Here is a 22,935-nt window from a genome sequence, read left to right as displayed (position 1 = left end):
AAAAACTGGGAGCCGGCTCTCACTCGATGCGAGCCGGCTCTTCTGATTCACTACAAAGCATCGGCTCTCAGAGCCGCATCTTTTGCGCATAACACATCACTAATTGGTTGAAAATCTAGCTCAACAGTTTTATGTCTCAATACGCAGTCAATATAGTGCGCCAATAAATTACACTTTTCTCATTAACTGCAGGATAATGCGTGGATAACTTTTTGCTTGGATACCTTTTATTAACGTTGAACATATTGAGCAAAAGAAAAAGTAGTGCCCCGTTTGTCGGAACGAAACTGAACGATACAGCTCACATACAGCGGCCTACAATGTTGGTTTTATAAAAATGAGCACATTAATGAAAGAAATCCACATGTGGCAAACACGTTTTTGAAATATTTAATTTTTTGTCTGAAATTACAGCAATATATCCATAAATACCTAATTACTACACTCAACAAAGAATATATTACATTACAATGAATTCAAACAAGTACATTTAAAAAAAGAAAAGAAAAACAAACAAACATTGGTTTCACAGCATCTAACGTCCTCCATTGAGTTTGGGGGCGACTGTGTGTGCATGTGTGTGTGTTGGGCAGGTTTGTATCTGCGCTCATCAGGCAGTGGTAGTGCTTCAGGTGAAGCAGATACACACACAGCGATCAAACTGATGGCATGCCTGCTCGGGGTCAGCATGGCTGAAATAAATGACAGTGCAACCAAAGTCCTCACCTGTGCTTCAACAAGATGCAGTTGAGACACTTGTGTGTTTTAACCTTGCACTGAATTTGAATTTGGAAAAAAATGGCATGTGGTCGTTCTGTAACTGCATGCTGTAACACAGTGCTGTATACATGAGATACATACAGCAGCACACGCGACGGGTCAGGATAAGTGCCAGGAAAACAAACAGGTGCGTCATTCCCAGGTTCTACATCATCTTAACAATAGTATAAAAAGGTAGAAAATAAAAGATTACAGGCAGTCAGAGTTCATAAATGTTTTTAAGGCCCATATTCATGGTTTTTGTCAATGACTTGTGGTCTTGTTAAAATGCGTCATTGATAAGCAATGGTATAAAAACTTGGCAAACAAGAACGTCTCCAGACAGAGCAGACTTTCTTTGGAAAAACGTGGAATTTTCCAATTACAGCAGGACAGACTCAATTCATCGACTTGATCAAGCTTTGCTTTGACTTTTTTTTGGCATGCCACCTAAAACTTTGGCACAGTAATTGTCAATGGCGAAAATTACAATTATTCTTACTGTACATTTACAACATTTGTGGATTTAATTTTTGTGCATGTCAATTTCTCTGACAGACTCTCATCGCTTAAGCTCTCTGTGAACACAGATCAGAAAATCATGTTTTAGTACAAATGCCCTTTAATGCAGGAAACAGAAATCCAAAGAGGCTGCATGCTGCTTCATGACAAAAAAAATCAACTCAGTGTAGCAGTCCAGAACTTTGAGAGACGGGTGACCACTAGGCAATAATAAATGACAGTAGACATCCTGGGTCATACATATCAGTGGGCTAAAGTTATACTATGATGTGTGGCCTTGTGGGATAGGAGGAAACTGTTGGCGGTAGGTCCTGGGTCTGTTGCTACTGTAGTTCAGGCAAAAAAGGAAGTGATGCCATCACTCCACGAGTCCTGAAAGGATTATTCTGACCAGCAGCTGAGCAAACACTAAAAGTGAACCTTTTGCTTAACGCCAAAAAGCATTAATATATTAGAAAAACAATGGCAGGCTTTTTTCTTCCAAAGAACAATGGTTTAAGTAATTAAAAACATACAAAAATCTTTTTCTTTTTTTCATTGTTGTTTTGAAATTATTTACAATACAATGCTGAAGCACCTCTTTAAAAAACTTTATTCTAAATCTTGAAATAAAAATTTTTCCTTTATTTATCTGATGTTTTTTTTTTTTCTTCCCTAGATTTAAAAGAGTCATCTGTCATAACACAGTACCTCCAGATAGTTCCTCAGGGTTTGTCTTTAAGTGCATTTCTAGGCATGACCTCCATGGGAAAGAGATGGATGTGTTTCAACTGGCGTACTTCTTTCTCAATGAGCGGTATGGCATTCCCTGTGAATTAGATGCATTCGGAGGCCGTGACGTGTATTCATGGGTGATTTTGCTCACAGGATGACGTCGGAGGGCAGGTCAGTGGATGGCAAATTGGTGGGCCAGATTTTCTGTTCCTCACTATCGCTCTTCAGGCTCTCCAAGTGGATGGATTGGGAGGGATGTGGGGGGGTGGTCTAAGTGGGTGGTTGGTGCTGCCGAAGGATGTCACCTGGGTGGATAGCCCTTGAAGTGAGCCCTAGACCAGGGGCTCTGAGGCAATGTCAGACACTTCTTAAAGTGCTCCAGCTCTGCCTGTAGGTTCTCCCTCTCGGCCGCCAGTTTCTGCTTCTGAGCCATTAGCTCCTACAGACAAAAAAATACACACATTAACTATAAGACAAAAGGAACTCATTACATGGTAGGGCAGCAGTAGTATGACTGAATAATTGTTGCTCTTGATATTGTTCATGATTATTAATGTTGATTAATAGAATGCATAAAACACGTTTTTATGTTTGGGAGAATGGCATGTCATGTTCTGGCTACATGGGCGTCACTAGGCCCTCTTCTGCCCAGCCCATTCGTTATCGTTTCAGTCCCCTTTAAAACATGAAACTGGCAACAGGCTTCGGCCAGTCTTGTTATAATCAGCGCGTTCTTCAATCCGCAGCGGCGCCGAGCAGAGCACACTTCAGAAACAGAGGACAGGGTGTGTGTGTTCATCTGAGCCTCATTGGTCTGTCACTGCTCGTCAATGTCAGAATATTTGAGATAACCAATCAAATCAAAGTAGGTGGGCTTTATGTTCACAGAAGCTGCTGAGAGCGAATTTTAAGGGGTAGAGACAGGGCAAGATAAAAACAAAGAGAAAAAGAGAGTGATGGAGATGAGGAGAGACAAATAATCTACTGCCCACTGACATGGTTTTAAAGCTATTGTTATCCAATTTTTTTGGCCTTCAAAACATCTTAAAATGCTCTCGGGGGACCACCCTAACCACCTCACATTTGGGAACTCAGTGTAATCACTTATAAAACCCTGCCTTTATAAGTACAAATAAATAGCCGAAATCCTAGTAATATGCATGTTAATAAGCAACTAGGTAATAGTGATAATTTGACCCTAAACTAAAGTGTTACCTTTTTTTAATCATACCCTCATTGGGGGCTGAGCCCCCCAGAAATGAAAATCCTAAAATTGCCCCTGTCTGGCTACACAGACAAAACAAGCTAAGAACATTTATGCATTTTATTGCTTTTTAGGCAATATATAATGAATCTCTTACATTGTATCTGTACTTTGTGGTTTACTTTACTTTGATGAGAGCCTACAAGCTCAACAGAAATGTGTGTCAAGTCACCTTTATTTATATAGGGCTTTTTACAATACAGATTGTTTCAAAGTAGCTTTATAGTGATAACTGGAAAATAATGCAAGTTTGTTTCTGCTGTACAGCAGATCTAGAAGAAAATAGCATCATAGTCCAGCTTATATAAGGTCAGTTATGGTTCATTTTTGTTCTAAAAAGTTCATTTATATACCGGTAGCCGCTCTGGAGAAAACAGTGATGCCAATCGTCCATCTCAGTTCAGTTCTCATATAATGGTGTCAATGCAGGCAGATCAATAATATTGTTGAATATTAAGTGTCCCTAACTAAGCAAGCCAAAAGCCAAAGACGACAAAGTCGAATGAAAATATAGCGTGATTGGTTATAATGCTCAATGTTGCAAAAAAACGTGTAAAAAGAATCTGATGCAACATGAGCAGTTGTAAATGTAATGCCACAATCAATGTGTTTCCTTTATTTTCACATTCCGCTTTAATTGCGACAGCTGTAATAGATTGTTTAATTGCGCATTTTTAATTTTGGTGCCATTTTTGCCCCAAACTCATATTGATTTCTAACCCAGGACTACACTAATGTAGAGGATAGTAGAGTAGTGTGCAGTATAAACAAATAAAAAATCTATAGCAGGGGTAACACTGTAGTAATCCTGAAGACATCAGATTAGCTTGTTCAGGTGTGTTTGATAGGGTTGGAGCTAAACTCTGCAGGAAAGTGGACCTCGAGTGCCAGAGTTGAGAACCCCTGATGTATAGATGATGTACAATTTAGAACAGGGTTCCACAAATCCAACCCAGGAGGGCCACTACCCTGCAAAGTTTAACTTCAACCCTAATCAAAGACACTTGTGCAAGCTAATCAAGGTCTTCAGAGTTAATAGACAACTACTGGTATTGACCACAGATATTTACACTACATTCTTTATTCAAAGACTGTTTATACATGGCATTAACATCCATTTTTTTGTGATCAGATCACAGGTTGTCAGAGCTAAATATGAGGTTTCGATAATCTTTACACAGAACATTAACATAACATATGGGAGGACATCAGAAATGAGTGTGACCACACCGAATTTGTAGTGGAAATGCAATCTGTCCTAAATGTGTCCTTATTGTTTTTATATGCTTCCTGCAAAAGTGATGTAGAGTGTGACGATAAATAAGGGGGAGTGTCTTGGCAAAGTCCAACCACAAGTGGTCACAGGAGACACATTTGGAATGCATGTTCATACCAAATGGAAATGGCAAGTACATGGAAATTAATATCAGGTACAAATTAAGTCAAAGAGGTTAGCGTTTGTGTGTTTCTTACCCCCATTGAGTGTGAGAGCTGTTCAGCAGTTACACTGAGATTATAGTGATGCACCTCCAGCCGTCTGCACTGACTGTGAAGAACCTGTCGCTCAATGCTTTGCTCTAGAGACAGAGTGAAAGATACAGGGAGAGGTAAGCCTGGCATCACATACACCAGCACACCACAACTTAGGAATTTGCTGAGCTGCTCTTCTGCTGAAAAGAACTATGATATCCATCATGCAACAGTACCGAGTGATGCCCAAGAGAGCACATATCTTACCTTCTGTGTACTCTTGATACGCTTCAAATATGGCTTCAATGCCCTGCCACCTGGACGTGGAGGGCTCATCGTCCTCGGTGTCATCTTCCTCATCCTCTTCGTTGGACTCCTCTGCAGAGATCTCCTGGTGGGAGGGCTGTGGGGGGCAGTGCTGTCCGTTGGGCTGGGATGAGGGTGGGTGGGGGTGGGGCTTGGACCGGCCTGGTGTGCTCTGGAGCTCAGGAATGTTATAATGCACAGATGAATCCACTGCATGGTTCTGTTCTGACATGACCAAGGTACCACCTGATAGAGGAAGAGGAGTTTTGATTCTATTAGCTGCTCAGAAGATAGACCTGTTCACACTGAGCACCACAAAATGTTGAAATGAATCCTAAAGCTCTGCTCATTTATGCAAGATGTTCTCTGGTAATCGAGCCACATTACTAACACAGTGTTTCCCTGTTCCTGGAGACACAACAACAGTGCACATTTTTTAACTCTTCTTGCTCAAACACACCTGATTCAGCTCATTTAAGACTTGAAGACCTGAAATAGGAAGACATCCAAAATGTTGGTGTGTACCTTCAGGAAAACAGGTTTTGAGAAACACTGCTCCACCAGCTGAGCTGCAGGAATGCTGTGCCTTGCTGTCTACGGCCTACATAAAACTTAAATAGAACTACTAAGTATCATAGAAGGCAGCTTAATTATGCTCCCTACCTTTTGCAACAGCCTTTGCGTCACCAATGATGCCCTAAAATATTGCCTAATATTAAAAAAAATATTGAGTTGAAACAAAGCAATTCTTATCTGAAGGCTCCCTTTGCACAGAAAACACATATTTTTACATATATGCAGCTTCAGATTTTGTTCCCATCCTGTGACAGCACATCTGTTACATTTTAGTGATGCTGTGTTTTTATTCATATACTTTCCCTTAAGTTCATGTCATTAGTTGCGTTTCTTTTGGTATGAACAGACACCAAGACACTGTTGTTGCAAAGTTACCACAATATGAAAGAGAATTTGAACTGCTAACTACCTTTACTCTTCTGAAGGGCTTTTTGGGTGGACTGCAGTACTGATTCATGGAACTGCTGGGCAAACTCCTCGGCAATGAAGCTCTCCCAGGGTTTGGTTTTTCCGTTGACACTAACAGAACTCTCTTTAGTGAATGGGGGCTGTCGAACACTGTTCAGCAGACTAGAGCTCTTGCCCGGGATGCTGTCATTGGCTCGACTTTTGTCAGGTAATGCAGCAGGCAAGGGAGAGTCTTTCGGTCTCAAGGGATCCGAGAGGGATTGGTGCTGATCCGAGATGGACAGGGGGTCTGCTGGGGGCTGGGGCACGGACACGGATGGGGAAGGACTGGGGGGCCGTCCATTCAGCAGCTCATCAGCAGCGGATTGGACTGGAGACTGAGATGACGGGTCTGCAATAAAACAAAACAAAATTACAATCTAATGTTTGCATGCTGGTTTATTAATACATGAACATAGAAAAACATCAAATAGGCTCTTGACCAGAGTGGACTGAAGCAGAATCACCGGGCAAACTGGGCAATTGCCCAGGGCGCCAGACACTAGAGGGAGGACCACCATGACAAACATGAGCTTCTCAAACTTGTGAAGAACTATCTGTGATCGACAATGGCTACGTTTAAAACAAATAAACCAATGTAGAAGAATAGTTATGTGCAAACAACGGGAAACCATGTATATTTGTGCAGTATACGCATGTCAAAAAATCAATTCTGATTTGAAGCTTGTGACATATAAACGTGCACATCAACCCGATCACTTTATTTAGTGTTCATGTAAACTGCGTTCGGATTCATCAATCGAATTAATTTAGTTCAATTGAAACAAAAGGTGTGCATGTAAACATAGCCAGTGTCACAAGATCGTTTGAATGGATTGGCCGAAATTTCAATTGAGCACCAAATATGTTGCAAATTGGATTACTCCAAGATAATTGAAGAGTTTGCAGTAGCCAAAGCAAGAAAGGTCCTCTTTTAAATGGTGAGTCAACTATATTAATTCATTACACCTGTCTTAAGTCAACAGTAGGGGTCAATATGTGATAAATTGCCATTTTTTCCTCTTAAAAATTTGAAAGTAGGGGGCAGCATTTTCCTATTTTGCCCTGAGTGCTGGATTGTCTCCCCCCGGCCCTGGGAATATCACATATCGTATGTTTAGTATATTAGTATTAGTACATTTTCAGCTTCAGCATTTGTGGACTCCTCACAGTTACTACAGACAACAATTAGAATTCATTCCACAATGTGTAAACATTACGCTGATTTCACGCAGCCGCCATTTTGAAATCGAAAGTGAGGCTCCGGTGGGAAGAACCCCGGAAGTAAAGATAAACAACAATGCCTTGGACTACCAACCTGAAGCTGCTGCCGCGATTTACACTATTGGATGTTAATATCCAATATAGGATATGTATATAGTTCATTCCTGCTTCTTTATTTTACTTTCTGAATTATAAAAAAAATATATATATATATTTATAAATGAATTTCACTGTATATAGTCTAAAGTATGAAAGAAATGTATGTACAGTTTTAGAATTGACACAACATCATTAAACACAACAATACGCCATCGCATTCACGACTCTCCTGTGATTAAAGGCGACACTTCAGGTTTTCTTCCCACCGGAGCCTCGCTTTCGATTTCAAAATAACGGCTGCGTGAAATCAACGTATACAGAACATGTTAAAGAAAATACATTTACAATAGAAGCCTACTCACAAGAATGATTGTTTTTCATCCACCTTAAAAGGATTTGAACAACTTTACAGCTAAAATATTAACTGTCAAATATTGAACAGGATGCTCTGTTTTCAAAAACATGACATGCAGTGTGTTGCCCTCTATTCATCTCTGTACAGTGTGAAAGGAAACTGTCAAGTCAACTTTATTTTTATAGAGCTTTATACAATACAGATTGTTTCAAAGCAGCTATACAGTGATCAATGATCAATTAAATTCAGCTGTAAAGCAGCTCTAAAAAAAGTGTCATTGTTCAGTGCTGATTCAGTTCCGTTGTAAAGATCATCAATTATTAAATTAGTTCAATTCGGCTATAAAGTAGTTCTTCAGAAAACAGTGATGTCATTGCCCATCCCAGTTCAGTTCTCATTAAATAGTGTCAGTTCAGTCAGATCAATAATACTGTTGAAAATTAAATGTCCCCAACTAAGCAAGCCAGAGGCGATAGTGGCAAAGAGCCCAAACTCCACCAGGTGACAGAATGGAGGAAAAAAACTTGGGAGAAACCAGGCTCAGTCGGGGGGCCAGTTCTCCTCTGGCCAAATTAGAAGTCAGATTGTGGATTGGACTCACTAGTATCACTGTCCCCCTCTAACAAATTGTACCACCCAAAATGCCACCATAATCACAGAATTAAAAGTGAAGTTTTTATTGGATTTGAAAAATATTCTGAAATCTAGTCAGGCAATTAACATGTTATCATGATGTGTTTTTGGTCCATCCCTGACAGTCTACCACAGATGCTGTGTACAGAGCCAGAGCTGAAAGTATGCATGTTACCATACCGCACATCTCCTGAGGTTCATCCACACAGTGAAACATTCAGTATGTCTCATGGTAATGAGCTGAGAAAACAGACAGTAAAGAACATCTGTCGCTGTCAACTGCTTTCACAAACTGATGACACATTGATGTGTGCTGATGCAAGAGTCACTGGGTGGATAAACACATGTGCACAAGCACAAACGCACGTGTGAACAGGGAGAAGTGCAAACTGACCCAAGTACGGGGCTGCAGGGCTCCTGGACAGCGGGTGAGGGTTGTGTCTGATGTTGTCTAGAGTCACACTCTTCTTTTTTATGGCCTGCAACAATTCCTCAACCCTCTCATTATCTGAAACACAGGAAGGAAAAGAGAAAGAGACAGACAGACATTAGAGGTACAGCTTGTGATAGCATCTTGGTGTTTGTTTGCTGCCGGAAGCTCTGAGACGAAATTAAAGCTGCTTCACACATGGTCCACATCGAGACTTTGACCATCTTGCTTCAAATTGTATTATATGACTCTGAAGTAAACTCTAGTGTGAAAATTTCCAGAGAAATATAAAACAAACATACAGCATCAGTATGAACATGATAAACCGCATGAGTACCTCTTCTCTGCTGCTGTGTGATGTGGTTGAGGCTGAATATGGTCAGGAAGCGTTTCTTGTCCTCCAGCTCAGGGCTTTTGTTCATGTCCTCTGGGGTAAAGCGGGTTATTAGGGGGGCAGGAGATGGCCGCTTGCTCTGAATAGCTGGCGGGGAGGGACTTCTCTCTCTCAGCATGCGCCTCCTCTTCCTCCTCTTCACCTCCATCATCTCCTCCCGACGGGCCAGAGTCGTCAGGTCAAACATCTGCAGAAACTCCATCTTCTGTAGGAAGAGAGAGGTACATTGATCAATAAATACTGCTTTTACTGGGACGTGTGAGACGTGATGGGATCCCCAAGAACCAAAAATCTACACAAAGAAAAAATACTTGCAAGCAGTACTCTGGTAGTCATGCATGATGTTGTGGGGATTTACCTCAGTGGAATCGTCTAGTTTGAGTGGCGGCTGTTCAGCGACCCTCCTGAGATGAGCTCGCACCTCTTCCTCATCACTCTCATCATAAGAGTCGTCCAGCTCGTAGAAGTAACCTACACAAGATATCATTGAACACTCATTAACACTTCGAAATGACCTTCAAATGATTCAAGCTAGTCCCACTGGATAAAAACAGTAAGAATAAAGGCCAAAAAAAACTTCAGTTTTGACACGTATGCTTAGTGCCAAACACGTAGCCCTCAAAGTAAACCTCATTTAATAACATGTACCACGTGTGGCACTAGAAAGTTTCATCCTTGTCCATTGTCTGCTGTATTGAAGGCGCCATTAAGTCATGCGCATTTCACACATTCAATATTTGATGTGTACTTGGGGCTTAATCTGCAGATATATGGCCATTTTAAGATTGTTTTTATTGGCTCATCATCATGCAATTAATAGAAGTGTTTGCTATATTAAAAATATTGTAGCTTTAAGCTACTGAAAATTTACCATGCCTTGTCAGTAGTCTGTTTTCTACTTCTATATTTCATTTATAAATATCATCTCATATGCTTACACTAAAATATATTACTCAGCAGCATAATACCTGCAGTTGGCTGTCCTGCTCTATAGATGCTCTATAGAAACAATATTCATAAACCACAACCAATAATTTGTGGTAATTATCATTTTTCTGGGCTGTGTGAACAGCATTTTCAGTTTCTCTGTTTCCACTTACCTTTCTCTCTGGCTTCTCTGCGTCTTCTCTCCTCCAGGTCTAGTTTGCTGACCGCTCGTCTGTGCTGCTGCAGGAACTCATCATACACTAACATGGCATCTGGTGCGAGGCGTGAATGCCCCTGGAGGCTCTTAAAAGACCCGCTGGACTTCAGGCCTGAGCTCAGCTCTCCGTACGGCCCTGAAAGACTCAGCGGTGCCCTCTGCTGGTTAAGGAAGCTCTGGGTGGATTTTTCCAGCTCTGCCAAGAAAGTGTTCGGCTCAGAGAACCCACTGGGCCGGATGGGGGGATATTTATCCAAACTGTCCTTTTTCCGAGATCCCTCTTCCAGCTTTTCAGAGTTGTAATGCCGCTCGTGTTTGGAGTGGGGTAAGGGAAGCCGACTGATATCATAGTGACCCAGACTCGGGGGGTCGTGCAAGGTGCGTCTAGAGTCAGAGGTCGTCTCGATGAGCGACGCAGGGTTCCAGAGCGTGGTTGGTGGTGGGGGGGCCTGGTCTTTGTGCTGGTGTTTTGGGGAGATAAGAGGGGGCGGAGCTCCCAGGAGAGGATGGGTGTCTCTGTCTCGGTCACGATCCCTGCTGTTGGGCTCGTGGTGGTTTGGTACAGGTCTAAAAGAGGAAATAATCTTTAATTATCACTGTCTCACACACACACGCACACACATACTAATTTTCCAATCTCTGTTAGCTATGACCTCTGCAATGCTACGAAACTAAAGCCACATTACTGTCCCAAGGTTTTGCAACCCAAACTTAACTAACACACAGCGGCACGGTATCAGTCTTTCGTACACTGTATAAGATGTGAAAATCTGAGCTGCTCATTGAAGGCAACTGGATTTATACCAATTTTGAACCATTACTCTGACACCCCAACCAAACAAACTAGACTCTTATATATTGTAGACTCCTCAACCTCCAGTGTGAAAACGCCCCTACCTGTGTCCCTCTATATGCAGGTCTGGAATTTCCCCCTGTCTGCCCAGGTCCAGGTGCTGGTCTAGGACCTGCTGACGGAATTCTGACACCTGGTACTGCCTGTCCTCTTTCTCTTGCCGTAGCTTCCGTTGCCGGGCCAACCAGCGCTCTTCTTCATTATTGCGCAGCATCATGGTGGCCGCTGTCAGACTGGCAGGTCCCGCCCCCCCAGGGCCCAGATACATGCCATGGGCGGAGACGAGGCTGGGCACAGGGTGGTGGGTGGAGTTTAGAGAGTGGTGGAGTCCAGGCTGGATGGGTTTAGGGGTTGTAAGGATGGGCTCTTTGGTTTTATCTGGGGGAAATAATAGGCATAATGTTTAGCTGCATAGAATGATGGCTCACACAAGTGAGACATAATTATATAATGCACATTATGCATTTTCTAAATTAATCTTATTAATCTTATTGTTAACGATTCATCCATGCATACATTTCATGCCGGACTTCTCCAATCATTTAGTCAGCTTAAATCCGGCCCTTTCATTCAATCGACTGAGAATACTAGTATTCAGATCGGCTTCAATCCAAACAATAACTTTAATTAATACACTCTGGTGTTTGTCACAATATGGAACAAAAAGATCTGATTCTGGCATTTCCATTACATCGCAACTTATAAAATACACTTAAATCGAGCGGGACCAGTGGAGTGAATCTTATGTCCAGGTCACGTTCCACTCCTAAATATTTAAGACCATCAAGCATTCACCTAAGCATTCATATTCTTTTTGTGGTTCAGAACATGTGAATCAATATTCATACCAGGTCTGTTCGTAGTGATTCTGTCTGCAGGTTTGGCCCTGTCGTCTGGAGGGCCTCTCAGCCCATGAAGCTCAGCCAGATAGTGGCTCTCCACAGCCTTCTCTCGTGCCGCCCTCTCCTTCTGTCGCTCCATCTCTCTCTCACGCTCTCTCTCTTTTTCCCTCTCTCGCTCTCGTTCTCGCTCTCTGTCTCTCTCACGCTCCAGCTCCTTCTCTCTCTCCCTCTCCCGCTCACGCTCTTTTTCTCGCTCGGCCTCGCGTTCTCGCTCTTTCCCTCGCTCTCTCTCTCTCTCTCGCTCTCTCTCTCTCTGTCGCAGCTCGTCCTCCATCTGAAGTCTGTGGAGACACACCACACACATACAGATGAGCTCAAACTACAGAAACATATGGGGAATATGGGTTTTTGTTTGTGAATGTCCTGAAGTGTTGGTGAAGCTACTTCTGAAGTTTGTCCAGAAAGAGCTTGTCCAAGCTACTAATGAATTTAAACTAGTTGAACCACAGTCCCCTTTTTAAGTTACACTAAAGCTATAAATAGAGTAGCTAACCTGCATTAATGATATTTAAAGGAGCAATATCTTTAACTATTAGTTGGAGTCAGAGCGCTACTTAAATTATAATATTCAGTATCATTATTAACATATATTATTTTATTTTGTATACAATATAATGCTGTAAAATGCTGCAGAGTCGTATACACAGGGACTCTTTTACGTGAACGTAGGGCCATTACATCACAAAAAAATGACTGTGGTACAATATTATATGGTATAGTGATGTATCAGGTAATAATACATTTATATATTCCGTTATTAATGTTGACATATAATCAAGGTGTTGTTGCATACCTCTCTGACAAGCGCTCAGACTGTAGGCTAGACAGTGAGGGGTGGCTTAGGTCTCCAGGGTAACGCACCCCTGGCAGGTGCATGTGTACTGCAGATGGGTGTAGAGGAGGTAGAGCTCCCCCTGTAGGCAGTTGATAGAATGGCGACCTCAGCGCTGACAGACAGAATGGATCATCCATTCTAAGAAAGACAAAGATATACTTTACGCAAACTTTTTAAAAAAGCAGATGATTAGTCAGCTATAAATAAGCCATTCATAGATTGACTGCTCTAAAAAATGTGAACCCTGTGGCTCTTTCAAAACCATGCTGTTTTTGTCTGTGCATCCTGACCAGCAACTATATTAGCAATCTCACCAACTGATGATGTTTTGTTTTTTCATTAGAGCTTGCTGAAGTTATCTCATCTGCCATTAAAATACTCAAGCTCTTTAAAGGTGAAGTATGTAAGAATTTTTATGTCATAATACATATAACTTTTAACCCAGTTTATTGTTCATTGACTACTATAAGTAGGCTATAGGTTTATCTTTCCCAAAGAAGTAAACATTGAGCCTTTCATGCACCTTCAAAACATTGAGAGCTATCCCCTCAGTTTGGGGCGAGGCTACTCAAGCAGGCAGAGCCCAAGTGTGTTTACCCGGTGTGGGACCATGACTGATACATTACATGGGAAAAGACATTCAGCTTCGGTTACAAAAGTGCAAGCCAAAATTAGCTGCATTTAGAACTTCAAAGATTAAACAGGGCATGAACATGTTTAATCAAACAGGGCATTGTGATGCAACATGATACAATGGATGCTTCAATAACATACAGCATCATCATGCACCCGTCCAGAAAGACAAATGTACCAGTTTATAATGTTTACTTTGATTTGTCCAGTGTAAACAGTCTCAACTAGTTTTGGTGTGTCATGTCTATAAAAGTACAGATATGTTGAAATAGTTTATTATAAGTGAGATGCTTGCGTTCGCTCTAGACAGAGTGTTAGTCTACTCAATTGCCTACTCATGACACATAGCAACACAGCTGAGAGGATTCCTAATATGTTAGAACTTTTTTTTTAAAGAACCTATTGAGAAACCTCGTTTGGTGTTTGCAAAATATGCTTTATTTTTGTAATTCCGATGCAACTAGTTTCCCTGTGTTCTTTTGGAGTGGAACAGTATAAATCGCCATTCATATTCATGTATGCAAAAAAAAAAAAAAACACTGCATAGTCTTCTCTGTATGAATAAAATATAAATTGATTCTTATTAAAGACACAAAAGAAATTCAGTAAAGAGCAGTGAGTGATTTTCTCTTTCTCTTTTGTTGTTTTATTAACATTAATGACAGATAGCAGCTGTCATTTTAAGAATGAATATACTGGCACACATCTGGGTTTTGCCCAACTGTTTATGTTCATTTAAGACATAACCAACTGTGTTTATGTGAATACTGTACACGATAGGCATTTTGACATAATTGTCGGTGTATTTGACCATTTAAGCGCAATAAGCCACAAAAGAAAACAGAATTTGGGATGGCATGCTGTCTGAGAGGCGTCTTTCTGTGCACGTGCTTCAGGGGTGTCAGCACGAGCACCGCATTGAGTTTGTTTTTCACAGCTTATTGCGCTTAACTCAAGATTTGCATCTGCTACGCGGATATGTTTACATACTGCAATATAAGCGATATAGCAAAATCTCTAACGATAGAAACTTTATATCATCACCACGATATATATCGTCATACCCCCCAGCCCTATCTGAAAGAGAGTAAATGATGACAGAATCATCACTTCTTTTGTTTCGTTTCATTCTCAAGTCTCAGCTAATGTCTCTAGGGGTTTAAATGTGTTAGTTGTTGCATGATTGTGTACCTGTAGTGTGAGAAGGAGGGGTGGTGCAGGTATCCAGGATGGTAGTAGGCAGCAGCAGCTGCAGCAGTGGCAGGATCAAGCCCCAGTGGTAACGAGGGCATGCGTAACTCCTCGGCTGTGGTGTAAGGACGAAACCCCCTCAGATATTCCTCAGGAACACTGGTCGGGGGCACAGCATGTGGCATCTGACGGGGCAGACTGTCAGTGAAACAGAAGAAGATAATTTAAAGCAATAGAGCCAATAAAAAATGGAAAAGGAGAAGGATGTGCTTTCACGAGTTGTGCCTGAAGTAGGATGGGAAAAGTGATGTCAAAAGTAATGATACTTCGGTACCAAGATGATACTTATTTAAATTTAAAAAAGCAACAATATCAGCCTTTCTGCAGTACCAATAGTACCGGGTCAATACGGTACCCACTTATAGGCAGCTGCTTTCAAAGGTTTCTATTCTGCCAAATACACATCGCAAAGTTTCGGGAGTGGCAACTGTAATTACACTACCGTTCAAAAGTTTGGGGTCAGTAAGATTTTTTAATGTTTTTAAAAGTACCTTCTGCTCACCAAGGCTGTATTTATTTGATAAAAAACAATTTAAAAAAACAGTAATATTGTGAAATATTATGACAATTTAAAATGACTGTTTTCTATTTTAATATATTTTAAACTGTAATTTATTCCTGTGATCAAAGCTGAATTTTCAGCATCATTACTCCAGTCTTCAGTGTCACACGATCCTTCAGAAATCATTCTAATATGATGATTTGATGCTCAAGAAACATTCATTATTATTATCAATGTTGAAAACAGTTGTGTACAAATTTTTTTTTTTATTCTTTGATGAATAGAAAGTTCAAAAGAACAGTATTGTATTGTAAATGCGGGTGTGTTCTCTTACCTGTAATGTGTTTCTTTGTTTTTCAGTTTATAACTTTTCATTAGATTTTTTTAATACAATGCTTACTTAATAGAACAATATTTAAAGGCTAATGTTTTTGTGGTTCAGCACATGTGAATCAAAATCAAATGTTTTAATGTATTATTAACTTATAATTATTAATAGCATTAATAATTAACTAATTTCATATTTTATTTTCAAATAGTTAAATGCTATGGTATCAAAATTGGTACAGAGAACTGGAAAAAAATGTGGGTATTGAAACTGAAATTTGGTACTGGGACATCACTAGATGGGAGGCTTTATGGCCTCTCCACACATCTTGTGAATTTTAGCTTTAAAATGACTGTAACAAAGTGGAAAGGAATCACTTTACAATAAGGTTTCATTTGTTAACATTAGTTAACTACATTAGTTTACATGAACTAACAATGAAAAATACATCCAAAGCATATATTAATTAGTTAGCATTAATTTCTACATTTACTAAATACATGGAAAGTTGTACTTGTTCATATTATTTATTGGACCTGAGCTAATATGAACTAACAATCAACATCTGTATTTTTTATTAATAATTAACCAGTGTTCAGTTCACCATTAATTACCTAGACTGTGGCGGCCCGCATTTAATCTGTCCTGCCACAGTTTCATAATGAACTGAAACTATTTTTACATTTATCATAACATAAAAGATCTCTCACATTGTGTTTTGCACTATTGATTTGGCAAAGTATCTGTAACTTGAACTAAAATCCAAATTATGATATGGCTTAGTGCGTGTACCAAACCACAAAAGGCTGTGACTTATTTCAAAGCTTTTTAAAGCTTCTTTTTGTGTTCATGCTTTCATGATTGTATGTTTTATCATCTAATGCAATGTCATATATTTCGAAGTGTGACTTAATTGAACAGACACTTTTTTTAAACCACTGTAATGCATATACAATATCTTCCTAACATGTTTCAACAGATGTCTTCTTCTTCTTCTTCTTATTATTATTATTATTATTATTACTCAAAATATGAAACTATAATTATCTTTACCAAAATTAAAATTTTTACTGGAGCGCATTTCACTTTGCTTTTTTTAGTCAGTGTATTTTAAGGAAGACGAGAATTGAAATAATAGTATAGTAGCACTCTTGGGAAGGAAGGAGGACAGTAATACTCACTTAAGGGGCTGAAAGCGTGAGTCCTGCATCACAGACGCGGGCGTCAAGCCAAATGCGTAAGGGTTTCCAATTAGGTGGGCTGAAACAGTGGGACCCCCCTTCTCTTGAGTAGAAGAAGACTCTGAACTTAACCTGTCCCGGCTGAGTCCACGGGGACCTGACTCTGCCTAAAAAGACAAGAGAGGAGCGCTTTGTGTGAGAAGTGTGCAATTACAACTTCTTTAACACAATGAGAACAGAATCAAGTCCTGAAAAAGGAGCCTGCCTCCAAATGAACATCCCCACACATTGAATGACACACACATGCTGCCTAACCCCAAGCAAACCCCATAATCAACAGCATTTCTCAGATGTGCCTAAAACTTTCAACAATGTATAAATCCTTGTTTATGTTTGACATGTTCACTCTGGCACAAACCACTGCAGATGGTGCTCTAGAGGCATTTCTACTCCACATGCTCCAGCCCCAAACTTTTTTTGTTAGCCGAACTCAGATGTAAAATATTTACTTGGAGTACTCCCTTAAGGCTAAGTTAATATTTCAATAATTTAACAGTTTAAGGTCACTGACATGCAAGGAAACGTATATCTTTTTTTTTTTTCTTTATATATAATTGCCCTCAGACTGCAAGACTTGGCCAAAAAATTACATTGCGATTATTGTGTCATATATTGTGTTTGCAATTTGAACTGTGATATGATTATTTTATACAAAAAGGTCTCATATTGTTACTGCTGAGACAATGGAAAGATTTACTTTTAAAGTTGTTCACACTGGGGGTCACTCCATCTTTGCAAGAACCAACTAACACTACAAGTTACAATATAAATATTTATGTCTTAAATAATTCACTTTCAAATGTTTAAACCCTCAAGATTTTAACATGTCAAATCATCAAGATTTTATATTGTTGGAATATTGGTGAAATGCTGCAAACTTCTGTCCACAAAAATGTCATCAATTCACCCTAACAAACCCTCCGCTAGTCCCCTATGAACCCCAGTTAGCGCCAACTCGGGTCCGTCAATTGCTTGACTGGTGGGTTCATTATTATTCTTAATGAACAACACAACAAATAAACAGTACAATGCCAAACTCACTTAAATAGGCACTTTTACATTTCGCTTTGAAACCAAATCTTCCTCCATTGTCTTGTCAGTCAGGAGTTAGGCTAAATGGGAGAAGTGAGGTGAAATCTGACTCTTGCTGCTGATCTGTGCAACAACTCTTGTTCGCCTGTTCTGTTCGTTTAATTGTAGTGTCTGTTCGTTAACTGAACTAAATGATTTTTATTACTATAAAAAAATCTAAATGACGATGGGGGCGGTGCCACAGTGGGCAAGGGATGTAACCGGTGTTGCGGCTGAACACCGGTAACACCGGCAACACCGACTATTGCAGCAAGCCTATAAGTCACAAGAAGAGAAACACAATGAATTTTTCAGCAGAGTATCCTCTCAATAAGGAACAACATGGTCTGGGTTCCGGAAGTAGTTTCCCATTCATTTCCTCCGCTCTTTAAAAAAAGAGACTCAACTTCAGGATAAATCACAATATTGCTAAAAATGGACAAAAGAACCATTGCAAATGAACAGTAAAATAATGACTTACAGTCATTGATTATAAGTATAAACAATCTACTTTACATTTATTGCAAAACACTCCAAAGTGTTGAGAGTATAGGGAGACTTATCATTAGCAGTGCTTCATGTTGTGTACACTCATAATAAAAACAAAATGTTGTGTTTTTCGTAAAATAAAGAAAATAAACATGATGCGCATTCTGCCGTCTCTCTCAATGTGAAGTTCATTCTGAAACGCGACAGAAAATGAACTGTAACTCTATTGTATTAAATGTAAATTAAATGTCATCTATTTTTAAATGATGTAAATTATATCAAAAACAAATATTCACTGTTTAGGTAATCCGTATGAAAACAATGGCATGTACAGTTTCTTAAGTCTGTGCTCATTAGCTCTAATGTGACCACACCCACGTGCGCACAAGCGATTGACATGCAAATCGTCCACGTGAAGGAACGCAGACCTGAAAACGCCCCATCACCTCAAAAACAAAGAATCAGAGACTTCAGTAGCCTACTCCTCTGCTTTTCATCGAGTTTGGAAGACATGTTGTGTTTGTGCTGTGCTGTCCTGTTTACCTTGGATTTACCTCAGAATAATTAGAAGAACGCGATTTGAAGATGAGAAAGATTTTTAAGGTAAGACATGTCCACTCAAGACAAGCATGTTATTGTTATATAAACTTTACATTGTAGCAACTAGTCAAACTGGTGCCAGACTAAAATGTACGTTATGAAATGAGATTTGAGTAAAAACATGAAGCCTAATGCTAAATTTATACCCATGCACACAAGGATGTTATGTTCGATAATAAAACACAGCATGATATAAAAGTAGGCTAGTATGAGTGTTTACTCTAATATGGTTAATATTATAATGTTTAGACCCGTGTTTACTGTTGAATACTGTGTTTGTGGATATCTGCTCAAACGTAGATATGTATAATGTGGTAACAATAATGTTTCATAGTTTGGAGCGGCCCGATCACTTCAGTAAATGTTCTCTGCACACGCTGAGAGTTTGAGTCACTTGCGCTGTGCGTTTGAAAAGCAAAACGCGCAAAACATTAGGCTTCATGTTTTTACTTACTCCAATCTCGTTTCTCATTTCTCATAATCCATTAGCCTGACGTCGTCATACTCAGATTCTATTCAGAATATGAGTCTGATACTGCTCTATTGGGCTGTGATTAAGGGGCGTGTTTCAACCGAACCAGGAAAGAAAATGCCTCTGCACTCAATTGGATAGACCTACAACCAATCAGAGCAACGGAGTAAGTGACGTATGTTCTACATTCATCTTTCCAATCGACAAATGCCTTGATCGCGGTTCTCTGTTCCTCTTTTAAAATGAATACGCTGTCGATATATTCTATAACAGACGCGATGGCGGAATCTACACATGATGTTTCATAAATTCGGGAGGAGCACGTTCAAATAATCAATCCAATCAACTTGTCATCAAACAATTACCATGTCTACCCTATCAGCATGAGAGGAACTCACCTAACATTCCTTGACAGTTTTCAGCATCCCTCCACTCACTCTCGGCTTGTTCTTCCACAGCCTGGAATACGGGGGGAGTGCTTTGGGTTTGGGCCGAATACCGAGCCCGGAGCCCTCTCCTCGGACAGCACGCCAAATATGCATTTATTCTATCTGACTTATTTGTAAGTGTGAACTTGTGAAATCTGAATTCTCCAGCGGCAGTCATCTTTGTTGTAAACGAATTCAACCCAAGCGCTCTTTGGTGACGTAGATGATTACGTTACTGTTGATCATCTGTCCATCATCGTATAAAGCCCGCCCAGACAATTTGATTGGTCCGAACAGCTCTGATTCAAGCATAATTGCTCCACAACGGATCAAGTCCAGACCGAACTTCCCGACTTAAAAATGTTGTAGGCAGGGCTAAGTTCGGCTGGCATCCAGGCTAATAATCCATGTATTTTTCTCTAGTGTAGTGTTACTGAAGTGTTCATTTTTAACGATTTATAGGCTGCCTGTTATAGGCTATTGGTATTATTATTTTATGCAGCCCTACATGCCTACAAGGCACAACAAACCTGGTGTTCATTATATATATGTATTTTGTACATTTTAAATCGCAATTTTAACCAGAAAAATCTAAAATGTATTCCCAAAATCGTGCAGCCTATAGTTTATCTTGATATCAGCATGTTCACAGTAGTTTCTGTTTTTTTTTTTTACAGGGACCATATGCCACTGATGAGTCCTGCTGACTTAAAACATTCGCATGAGTCTCTGTACATGTCATGACCATGGTAAAATGAAAAATCAAACACCTTGGAAATGACAGGTATTTACTATATTTCAGGAATGGCACAAAGTTATGTGACTGTTCAAGTCTCTGTCTTTAGATCAGTGTGTTCAATAATGTGTTTTTTTTTTTTTTTGTCCTTTGTTGTGTATCTTTGGATTATGTTGTGTTGTAAATAAATCCAAACAATCAAAAAGCCATTCTTTTTTTAAATCTCTACTCCTTCTTTGTGCAACGTTCCTCATAATGATAGGGCCTGATAGCACCTGATAGAGCCATTAGGGGAGGGTCTTTGTCTCTCTCAGGTGTGAAACACATCAATATTCATGATGATTCACGCCTCCTCACATAAAGCTTGACTCTTACACAAAACATGTCTTACAAATTTTAAATCAATATATTGTTTTATCTGAATGAGTACGCAGGATGATTTTCACATAGCTTTGAAGCAAATATTCTAGGCTACGTGATACAATTTTCAAAAGTCTTGTGAAGAAATAATCAGTTTGGGTTTCATGACCTTATTTCAGTGAAATTTTATTTTAGTTTTTTTCACAAACCACGCATAAACGTCATTCTCAAAACTACAAACTTTAACATACATGCTGCTGACATATTATTGTAGCAGAGTTTGTGCTGAATACAGTGTAATAAGACTTTAGCCATGAAAATGTCACAAGTAACTAAGAACTAAGCACAAATGTCAGAGCATGTCAGAACACCTCCAGGGCCCAGAAAACACCTCAGACCCCAGAGGGTTAAAGGTCTATACGGTTATATTATATATTCCTCTAATGAGAAAATGAATGGGATTTTCACACCCAGAACCACACCGTTAAGCTCTTTTTAGCTTGTCAGAGCTACAGTAAAGCCCATTTAGAGGACAATTAACTGCAGGATGCGACACCTCTAATGTTGTGACTTCCTCCATGCACCCACAGGTGCCCCTTTGAACCATGCCTTCCTCTCTTAACACTCCCGTGAGCACATATTAAATAGGAAAACTTGAGATGGACCACTAACTTTCCCCACCCTGATTCATTTATTGAGCAAAGAACAGGCTGCTGGAGAAGGCAAAGACCTCGCCATTAACCACATCGCTTTTTCTTTATGTGTGTCGTGGCTAATGACATTTAACTGTGGCGTACAGAGGTTATTGAAATCGATAAAGCATCATTAACAGAGTCTGGAAGACATTTCTGCGCCTCTCATTTGATATAACAGTATAAATCAAACAGACAGAGATCTTTGGGGCTGTCAAATTCTGTAAACATCTTCCATTTGATCTTTATCCTATGCTGAGAAACTGCAGGGTGTTTATTTAAGAAATAAACTATGAGAGGGTATGATATATTGTTAGTATAGTCACGATTAAAGGATGCTGTTAGGCATGACAGACAGTGGAGTATATTCACAGCATTGCACAACCTTAAATGCCGTATTGCTTTTATTAACCAATTTCAACATAAAAATATTAGAAACACATTAAGGCCAATTCACACTGCTCCGACAGACTCAGACCAATGCCAGATTACAGCACGTTATATCTCAGACATTTTAACCTGACAAAATATGGTTTCTGTAGCCGCCTGTCGGCGTGGTGTGAATTGGCTTTTAAGAACACTGTTACCATATAAACCACTGGAACATTAGGCTGACCAATCAGCATCCTGGACCAGTACTTTCCATTTTATTCTAAGCTAATATATAGGAAAATAGTCAAAAAAGAGCAATGCGGTAACTAGCCAGTAGCTATATCACCCTGTAGCCCAAGACTGGTTGCCTACTGAAGATAAGCAGGGTTGAGCCTGGTTAGTACCTGGATGGGAGACCTCCTGAGAAATCCAGGTTGCTGCTGGTAGAGGTGTTAGTGAGGCCAGCAGGGGGTGCTATCCCTGTGGTCTGTGTGGATTCTAACGCCCCAGTATAGTGATGGGGACTCTATACTGTCAAAGAGCACCGTCCTTCGGATAAGACGTTTAACCGAGGTCCTGACTCTCTGTGGTCATTACAAATCCCAGGATGACCTTCGAAAGAGTAGAGGTTTAACACCGGCATCCTGGCCAAATTTGCCCATTGGCCTCTGTCCATCATGGCCTCCTAATCATCCCTATATACTGATTGACTTCATCACTGTCTCCTCTCCACCAATAAGCTGGTGTGTGGTGGGCATTCTGGCGCAATATGGCTGCCGTCACATCATCCAGGTGGATGCTGCACATTGGTGCCGGTTGAGGAGATTCCCGCG

At 40.1% G+C, this 22,935-nt stretch overlaps 1 protein-coding gene across 3 annotated transcripts in view; it reads right to left on the bottom strand.

The window, feature by feature from the left end:
* Window positions 1–374: 374 nt before the first annotated feature.
* The window catches only part of gse1b (Gse1 coiled-coil protein b), a 272,652-nt gene continuing 250,091 nt past the window's right edge, over window positions 375–22,935 (bottom strand). For all 3 annotated transcript variants that reach the window (XM_084124100.1, XM_084124101.1, XM_084124102.1), the window contains exons 5-17: window positions 16,823–16,989; window positions 14,752–14,949; window positions 12,886–13,065; window positions 12,039–12,373; window positions 11,235–11,568; window positions 10,294–10,904; window positions 9,552–9,664; window positions 9,137–9,398; window positions 8,764–8,877; window positions 6,021–6,410; window positions 4,997–5,281; window positions 4,733–4,836; window positions 375–2,434 (exon numbers count right to left, since the gene is read on the bottom strand). In XM_084124100.1, the coding sequence (XP_083980226.1) occupies window positions 2,297–2,434; window positions 4,733–4,836; window positions 4,997–5,281; window positions 6,021–6,410; window positions 8,764–8,877; window positions 9,137–9,398; window positions 9,552–9,664; window positions 10,294–10,904; window positions 11,235–11,568; window positions 12,039–12,373; window positions 12,886–13,065; window positions 14,752–14,949; window positions 16,823–16,989 (3,231 nt within the window). In that variant the 3' untranslated portion in view covers window positions 375–2,296. The remainder of the gene's footprint in view (window positions 2,435–4,732; window positions 4,837–4,996; window positions 5,282–6,020; window positions 6,411–8,763; window positions 8,878–9,136; window positions 9,399–9,551; window positions 9,665–10,293; window positions 10,905–11,234; window positions 11,569–12,038; window positions 12,374–12,885; window positions 13,066–14,751; window positions 14,950–16,822; window positions 16,990–22,935) is intronic.

Source organism: Abramis brama, assembly GCF_963993115.1.
Source record: "Abramis brama genome assembly, chromosome: 9".
NCBI classification, from domain to species: Eukaryota; Metazoa; Chordata; class Actinopteri; order Cypriniformes; family Leuciscidae; genus Abramis; species Abramis brama.
This window is presented reverse-complemented; position numbering and strand designations above follow the sequence as displayed.